Source organism: Sorex fumeus, unplaced genomic scaffold, assembly GCF_029834395.1.
Source record: "Sorex fumeus unplaced genomic scaffold, SorFum_2.1 ptg000122l, whole genome shotgun sequence".
In the NCBI taxonomy this organism is placed as follows: Eukaryota; Metazoa; Chordata; class Mammalia; order Eulipotyphla; family Soricidae; genus Sorex; species Sorex fumeus.
The window spans coordinates 11,462,131-11,470,488 of NW_026606179.1; the positions used below are offsets into that span (position 1 = coordinate 11,462,131).

General features: G+C 54.7%; 1 protein-coding gene across 2 annotated transcripts; it reads right to left on the minus strand.

Annotated features, from left to right (window-relative positions):
• Window positions 1-340: 340 nt before the first annotated feature.
• Window positions 341-4,998, minus strand: LIN7B (lin-7 homolog B, crumbs cell polarity complex component). Of its 2 annotated transcripts, none has more exons than XM_056135963.1 (6): window positions 4,751-4,998; window positions 4,344-4,462; window positions 3,987-4,098; window positions 1,820-2,029; window positions 704-867; window positions 341-449 (listed from the first exon to the last, which is right to left on the minus strand). In XM_056135963.1, the coding sequence occupies exons 1-6, from the start codon at window positions 4,988-4,990 to the stop codon at window positions 428-430; spliced, it is 867 nt and encodes a 288-aa protein (XP_055991938.1). In that variant the 5' UTR covers window positions 4,991-4,998; the 3' UTR covers window positions 341-427. The 2 variants fall into 2 exon arrangements, with proteins under 2 accessions (XP_055991938.1, XP_055991939.1); XM_056135964.1 differs by having other exon boundaries at window positions 3,987-4,058; window positions 4,751-4,890.
• Between the last annotated feature and the right edge of the window lie 3,360 nt (window positions 4,999-8,358).

Below are 8,358 nucleotides of genomic sequence, written 5' to 3' on the forward strand. Positions count from 1 at the left end.
TATGGGATGCAATGCCGGGGAAAGAACCCGGGTCGACCGCGTGCAAAGCAAATGCCTTCCCTACTTTATCTCACTGGCCCTATCCTCAGTTTTTACCCGTTGCGCAGATCCAGACCAGGTACCAGTCACAGACCTATCTCCACCTTCGGACCTAGCGAAAAGCCCGCCTCTACTGTCTCTACAAAGGGCCCCTTCTGGGCCTGGTCTCATCGAACCTCCGCTGCCCCCCCCCCACTCCCCTCCCCTTGTAAGCATAATCCCCAACCCCCATTTCAAGATGTGCCCCCCATCTTGCTGGGGAGTAAAACCGAAGTGAGGACAGAGACACAGAGGCGCTCAGTGATGGTTCAAAGATCTTTAAATAAGGAGCTGGTGGCAATAAATACTGTACAGGGAAGGACAGATGGGGTCTAGATCTGCGATGCTTTCAGCCTCGGGACTCCAGTGACCTGCAAGGAGGGTGAAGAGGGGCTCAGGGTATAATCTGGGCACTGTCAGGCCAAGGACCCTGGAAGTGAGCTGGGGAAGCCCAGGGAGGGAGTGAGAAGGTTCCAGATCTTTCTGGTAGGAGTGAACTAGGTGACCTGAGGGCTGGAGTTAGGGTCAGAGCCGGGGTGGAAGTCAGGGCTTGGGTAATCACTGGCCCAGTGTGAGGGACAGCTGGAGACAGGGGGTCCCCAGAGGGGAGGGCAAGAGTGCTCACGTGTAACTCTGGTGCTGCTGGCGTCTGCGGGCTGAGCGCATCTTCTCGAAGCGTGCCTCCATCTCCTCCAGCACGCGTGGTGTGTACCGCACCACCAGCTTCACGGAGCCCTGAGCTGCCTTGAGCAACTCTACCGCCTTCTCGTGCTGCTCACCCTCCACGCTCTGTGGGTGGGACAGAGTGCACGCAGCTGCTCCGGGACCCTCCTCCCGCCTCAGAGATGAGCCCACCACTGATGGGCCAGGTGCCAAGGCTCATGTCCTCATAAGGGAGTCACTGATTCCTGGCTCAGTGTCCTGGCCCCCAAACCTGCCAACTCCCCCATGTCAGGGAGAGCCCCTCGCAGGCCTCCAAATTCATTTCTGTCTCCTCCCTCCCCACAGACCAGAGATACCGTCCCACCCCTCCATCTAGGTTCTTCATCCTAGCTTGGGCCTGACTGTCTCCCCATTTTACTCACCTGAGCTTCCACACTGATCTGGCCTCCACTCTCCCCTCAGCCCATGCCTCAGCTCTTCACTCCATCCCCTACTCTCTGCTGTCCCATGTGCCCTCAGAATCCATGACACAAAGTTCAAACACCTCTGGCTGGCACTCAGTACCTACTTGGTAGCCTCAACCAACTGTGCTTCTATCTTAATCACAGGAATATGAATTACCTACAGACTCCAGACTACTAATAGCCCAAACATTTTCTCTTCAGCTCAGAGGAATGCAGAGTCACAAGCCCTTACCACCAATACTCCTGGACAGTAAAAACCTCTGCACTTAATTTTCCTGGAGAACTCCTATGTATCCTTCAAAACCCAACTCAAACAGTCTTTCCTTGCCAACAATTACCCTCATCAACACTCCTCTGCTACCCTATCTGGGCTCACAATGCCTGTGCTTCTTTTTCTTTTTTCCCCTATATTAAGACTACTTCAGGTAGTGCCTTTCACTCAGGAGGGAGTCTTTAAATACAGGAGCTGAGCAACCTGCTTGAATTGCATCACCAGTGACCAGCGCAAAGCTGGTTAGAGGCAGAGCTCTAGCAATAATGTCAAGGGAACGTCAAACCAAGACCCAGGCTTTGAGACTAGACTGAGCCCGGCGGCCCCTCCGGCTGCCACTTACCACACCATTCACGGACAGCAGCTGGTCACCGCGCTTCAGGCCTCCGTGGCGGTCAGCCACGCCTCCAGGGATAACACGGGAGATGTAGATGGGGGAGTTCTGCTCCTTTCCCCCCATAATGTTGAAGCCCAGGCCCTCATCTGTTTTGGGCAGCTCCACCACCCTGGGGTGTGCATGGCCCTCGCTTGCTGTGAAGGCTGCCACTGTCGCCTGAGAGAGAGAACATCCAAGGAGACAGGGCTGGGCAGAGGAGCGAGCATGACCAACTGGTGTGGCCTTAGCAGTATGTGGCCTGTGTGGCACGACATATTCTCGCCCCATGGTATTCTGCATGGCAGGGCAGAGAGCACTCAGAGACCACAGAAGTCAGAATGTCGCCCTCAGGTGTGTATCTTGAACACTTAAGACTTAAGCAGTTCACTTTTTCGTTTTTCTTTTGGTTTTGCCATACTCACTGGGGACTACTTGAGGGACGGGGCTAGAATCTGGAGCAAGTCTGGCTCTGTGTTTGGAGAGGCATATGCAGTGCTGGTGACCTAACTGCGATGTTCACATGCAAGGGCCTGCCCTTAACACCTGCACTACCTCTCCTGTCCCAACCTCACTTTAGGGTGGTTGTTGGATTTTTGTTTTTAGGGGTATTTTTTTTTTTTTTTGCTTTGTGGGTATGGCTAGAGCGATAGCACAGCGGTAGGGCGTTCGCCTTACAAGCGGCCAACATGGCCGACCCGAGTTCGATTCCTCCGCCCCTCTTGGAGAGCCCGGCAAGCTACCGAGAGTATTCGATATGCCAAACACAGTAACAACAAAGTCTCCAATGGAGACGTTACTGGGCCCGCTCGAGCAAATCGACGATCAACGGGAGGGCCTTTACCTTTACCTTTACCTTGTGGGTAACACCCAGCAATGCTCAGGGGTTACTCCTGGTTTTGCTTTCAGGAATTACTTCTGGCAGTGTTTGGGGGACCATATGGGATACTGGGGATCAAACCCAGGTTTGGGGCTGGAGTGATGGCACAGTGGGTAGGGCGTTTGCCTTGCATGCGGCCGACTCGGGTTCAATTCCCAGCATTCCATGTGGTCTCTTGAGCACCGCCAGGAGTAATTCCTGAGTGCAGAGCCAGGAGGAACCCCTGTACACTGCCAGGTGTGACCCAAAAAGAGAAAATAAAAACGGGTTGGTTGCATGCAAGGCAAGCACCCTCCCTGCTATACTATCTTCTCCTGCCCCAACTTAACTTTTGGGGCCACACCCTACAATGCTCAAAAGATATTGCTCTAGTCTCAGGGTGACCCCTGGTGGTGCTCAGAGAATCCTCTGTAGGGTCAGGATGAAACTGGGGTTAGCTGCATGCAAGGCAAGCGCCTTACCCCCTACGCTATGTCTCTGGGCTCCCCCTTACCCCATCTCACTTTTGTTTTGGGACCACACCTAGTGATGCTCAGGGCTTACTCCTGGCTCAGGAATCATACAGGTTGCCACGGATTGAATTTAGGTCAACCATGTACAAGGCAAGCACCCTACCCACTATACTATCTATCTCTATGGCCCTTTAATCCTGGCTTCGTGCTCAGAGATCACTCCTAGAGGGCTCAGGGGATCCTAAGTGGTACTGGGGACCAAACCTGAATCAGCTGCATGCAAGCAAGTTTCCTCTACCGCTGGACTATCTCTCTGGCCCTAAGATCTCTGGGTTGGGTTGTTTTTTTTTTCCCCTGTCCTATTTTGAGACCACACTGGACAGTTTTAAGGGGCTACTTCTGGCTGTGAACTTAGGAATCACTCCAGGCTGGGATCCATATAGGATGATGGGATCAAACCCGGCTGAGTGCAAGGCAACCCCTCCCTGCAGGACTCTCTCTCCACCTTCCCCGTCTCACTTTTAAATGACAAAGTCAGACCTGGTACTTGCTGAGCTTTGAGGGGCCTGGAAGAGCGCAGGTGAAGGCACCCCTGAGCTGGCACTGATGCTACTGAATGTGGGGGTATCTTCCTCTTCTACCTGGGTTTCTCCTTTCCCTTTGCAGTTGCTAAAAATGACTTGATGACATTCGGGATTGTCTAAAATAAGTAAGATGGAACATTAGGTTTGGCCAAAACCAGGGAGGGGAAAGCTCTGAGCAGACAAGAGGGCCGGGACAGCAGGTGCGACCGTGTGGCGCCTACCTTGGCTGTGGCGTGGGCCCGGATCTCAGCGCTGCCGGTGATGTCCAGGGTGTCATAGAGCTGTTCATACACCTGCGGGGACGCAGGGGCCTCAAGGAGCCGCCCCCGCCCTCTTCTCCGGACACGGAGACGAGGTGGGGGAGAAGGAGAGGGGCGGAGGGGGGGGGCAAGGAACCCTCAGATGCTCCCACCCCGGGTTAGTCCCACTCCCGTCCCTGAAGCCGGAGGTAACTACAACTCCCAAGGAACCTCGGAACCCCACAGCGGGCCGCCCCAGGCGCTGCTGGGAGGCGCAGTGATCGTGCTCCGGGAGCCCCGGCGGAGGAGACAGCGGCTGCCCGCCCCTGCCGCTCTCACCTCTCGGATGGCGGAGCAGAAACGGCTCTGCAGAACTCGCTGGAGGGCCTGCAGCTTCTGCGGGGGCAGCTCCCCGCTGCGCTGCAGCCGCTCGAGCAGCTCCACAGCCCGCGACACGTCTGCGGGCGGGGGCGGGGCGCGGAGAGACCCGAGTCAGAGACTCACGGACGCGGCGGACCCGGGGAAGGACAGCCCCGGTAACCCCGGACCAGGGAGAGCGGGCGTCCAGCATCCCCAGGACCCCCAGCCGCTGCCAGGCAGGCGCGAGCATGGGCGACCCCCTCCCCCACAGACCCTCCCACACCCCCAGATTGCTCGGTGCCCCGCCCCCACGAGGGATGCCACCTCCAGCCCAGGACCCGCCGGGGCTCGGGGTCCCGGCCGCCGGGCCCCCCCGGCGTGCTTACCCCTCTCCAGCCCCAGAGGCTCCACCAGCGCAGCCATGTCGGCGCCGCAGCTGCTAGCTGCCCGCCTGCCCGGTCGCCGGCGACGGGGGCGGTGCCGCACGAGGCCACGCCCCGGGCGCCGGGAGGCCCCTGCGGAGGCGCGGTGGGGCGTGCGGGGGCTCCTGGCTCTCTGCACCCCGCGGGCCAGCCCTCCACCTGCCCGCCCACATCCCCTGTGATCTCTGCCCAGGTATCGGGCATACGATGCATTTCCGGCGATGGCGAGCCGGACAGATCTAGGGGGCCCCCGGAGCTCCGTCTAGGGAGGAGAGGGTGGGGCGGCCCCCGAACTCGGGATGGGAGGCCCAGGGGAACGCCGTCTGGTCACTTGCCAGGCAGAGGCCACTTGGTGAAATGGTTGCCCTACCGCCAGCGCTGGCACACACGTGCCGGGCATCCTGACCTTCGAAGGGCTTGACCGTCCAACAAGTATTTTAAATCACTGCGACCAAACGTGGATGCGGGGAGCGAGAGTGGAAACGGGCCCAGTGAGGGGCAACCCCAGGCCACCCAGGTCGACCGCGGCTGGGATAGAAAAGGGAGAATCTGGGTGCGGAGCGGGTGTTATGATGCTCCAGGCTCCTCTTGGGCTTTGCTGAGGTAAGTTTGGAGGCTCCTCTGAATGCGGATCCGTGCAGCATACAGAAGAGAAGAGGCCCTAACTATGGCAGCTCCCAGAAACCCGCTACCGGTGCCGGAGAAGGATCTAGAACAGAGCTCCCAAATTGAAAATGACCACGAAGGTCAGAGAAAACCAGGTGGAAGAAACTAGGAGCATGTGGACTTAGCTGTTGGCCCAGGAGTTTTGCTTTAGGGGGTGGAGGTATGGGGTTCAGAAAAGTACCTCTTGGTTTTTGGGATGGAAGCCACAGGGGGCAGTACTGAGTTTACTCCTGGCTTTGCGCTCATGGATCACTCCTGACGGGGCTTGGGGGACCATGTGTGGTTAGGGGGATGAAACCCGAGGACCTCCTGCAAATTAAATGTCCTCTCTGTTGTACTATCGCTTGGGCCCCACGAAGGAACGTTCTCAAGTGGAAGGCCTAGAGCATGTTTGCCCAACCCCTTCCTCCATGGCATCTTTTAAAGTTTTTGCAGTACCAGGGATCAAACCCAGGGCCTGACCTGCGCAAGATAAGTGCTATACCACTGACCTACAGCCCAGATCCTGGCACCTTTTTTTATGACTTAGTAAACACCAGGGCTGGATCGTCCAAGGTAGACATTTCCCTTAGCATCAGCACCACCTCTGTTACCGAGTCCCCCCAGGTGGGACCCAAGCCTCCCCCTCTCTTCCTCCTTCAATCAAGTACCACTAGGAGTAACCTTCAGCAGAGTGGCCCCCCAAATACCACCAGATGCCGTCATGTTCTGCCCCCTTTATACACACCCTCTGCCAGAAAGCACCAGCCCCTCCATTCTCTCTACTGCAGGCAGTAATTTAACTGCCAGTTGTTCCTTTAACATGTGAAGGTGTGGAAATGGAGGTTTCAATACATTGTCAACTTGTTACTATTGTTTTCCAATTCTAACCTTTTTTCTCTCTTCATATTATAGTTTTCAGACAAATTTTTATTTCTACCTTCCCTCACCTCCACCCCAATTAGATCCATTGCCATGGTTTGCTCCTAGGTCCTTTAGACTAAGATGTTCAACCACTAGACCTTCCTTTCTTTTTTCCATCACACTCTCAAACAAGAGATAACGATCAATCACTGCAGCCTTTTAGTTTGAACTTTCCTTTGGAAACAATCCTTTGAGCTAATCTGGACCATGTCCCCACTAAAAACTTTTATCCTGGGATTTACCTCCCCAGTTCTGTTGAACCGGGGCAACCTCTCCCCTCCTGCATTCATGTTAATGAACTCTTTTCAGTGGTGCACCATCGCTTTCAAGAAAAAACTTTTTTCCCCTGCCACTAACAGGAAGGCTTGTCAAGTAATGAATCATAATTCTAAGGAATTCCATTTGGCTTCCTCTAAGGTATTCCAGCAGTTAAGATCCCATTTTCTGTATTCTGTGAGCATGCAGTTAGTAATTCAAGTCCTCCCTAGCAGTCTGGACTTTTGAGACACTACAGGGAGAGGTTCTGAGGTGTGCAGGGATGCCACTCTCAGGAAGGCAGGCTCCTGATGAGGTCTGGTTTTATTTTTTTTTTTAAACTTTTATTAGTGAAATGAATTAGTTCGGAGGAATCGAACCCAGCTTGGCCGGGCTGACTGCGTGCAAGGCAAAAGCCCTACTGCAGTGATATTGCTAAGCCCCGACCTGAGTTCGATTCCTCCGCCCCTCTTGGAGAGCCTGGCAAGCTACTAAGAGTATCTCGCCCGCACGGCAAAGCCTAGCAAGCTACCCGTGACGTATTCGATATGCCACAGTAACAATTGTCACAATGGAGACGTTACTGGGTCCACTCGAGCAAATCGATGAACAACAGGACGACAGTGACAGTGATTAGTGAAACACATGAGGTACAGTTGTAGACTTACACAAATTTTTGTGCTTGGCTTTCAGTTATACAATGAGTACCCATCCCTCCACCAGTGCCCATTCTCCACCACCAATGATCCCAGTATCCCTCCGCCTCCCCCCCACCCCCCCCCCACCCCCCCGCCTCTGTGGCTGGGCATTCCCTTTTGTTTTCTCCTTTTGGGTGCTGTGGTTTGCAAAAGAGGCATTGAGTAGCAATCATGTTCGGTCTCAAGTCTACTTTCTGCATGCATCTCCCATCCTGGGAGGATCCTCCCAACATCCTTTATTTGGTGCTCCCTTCTCTGAGCTGTGAGGTCTGGTTTTAGACTTCCTTAGGCCACCATCTCAGTATAGCTTGCTCCCCTACTGATATTCTGGGATCTCAAGAGCAGGCCCCTTAGTTCTTGACAGGTCTTTAGACTCTCAGGAGCACCTGGGTGCTGAGTATCTCTTCTCAATTCCCTCAGTCCCTGAGTTCTTACTCTTGAGTTTAGGAATTGTAAAGACCTGTAGGGAAAATTACCTGGAGATTTGCGGTGCTATGCCCCACCTGGAAAGGCCCACTTCATGACAATGCTGCTGGGGGTTTGACTCTGCCTAGATAATAACTGTTAAGTCTCTTCCCCCACACTGAATTGGCAAATGTCGAGGAGAAAATGAGGAAAACTCAAAAAGCTTGTGTCCTCAGGGGCAAGAGCCCAAAACTGGCCAACATAGATCTTGACGCCTTTCACAAGTTCATTTTGCACCGGTCTCTGTACCAGGTTAGAGAAAATCCCAGAGGTCTTGGCTGCACCACACCACAAGTAACGTATGGTCAGTGCCTGATGGCTTCTGCCAGCATCTGCCTATCCCTCGTGTTCTTTTTTTCAGGATTTGCTTCAATGCCGATGGTCCTGCTGCTCCACAGGGGAAGACCACAGAAGCTCTGAACACTTACTAGAATCTGAGCACATGTGTCAGGCTGCACTGACAGATGTAAGCCGTGGGTCCTGCACACCTGAAGTGCTCACAGGTGGTCCCACTCCTTAAGCTGATCCTCACTGGGGACTGCACCCTGGCTGCAGTGCTCACCGATCTTGCTGCAGGCCTCACAC

What these genes read in the sequence shown, in the direction of transcription:
- LIN7B (XM_056135963.1), bottom strand. Translation starts at nt 4,990, where the DNA reads ATGCCCGATACCTGGGCAGAGATCACAGGGGATGTGGGCGGGCAGGTG. An exon ending in TCTGCTCCGCCATCCGAGAG is followed by an intron (nt 4,099 to 4,343) that starts GTGAGAGCGGCA and finishes TGTCCGGAGAAG; the next exon opens with AGGGCGGGGGCGGCTCCTTG. An exon ending in TGCTGTCCGTGAATGGTGTG is followed by an intron (nt 868 to 1,819) that starts GTAAGTGGCAGC and finishes TCCCACCCACAG; the next exon opens with AGCGTGGAGGGTGAGCAGCA.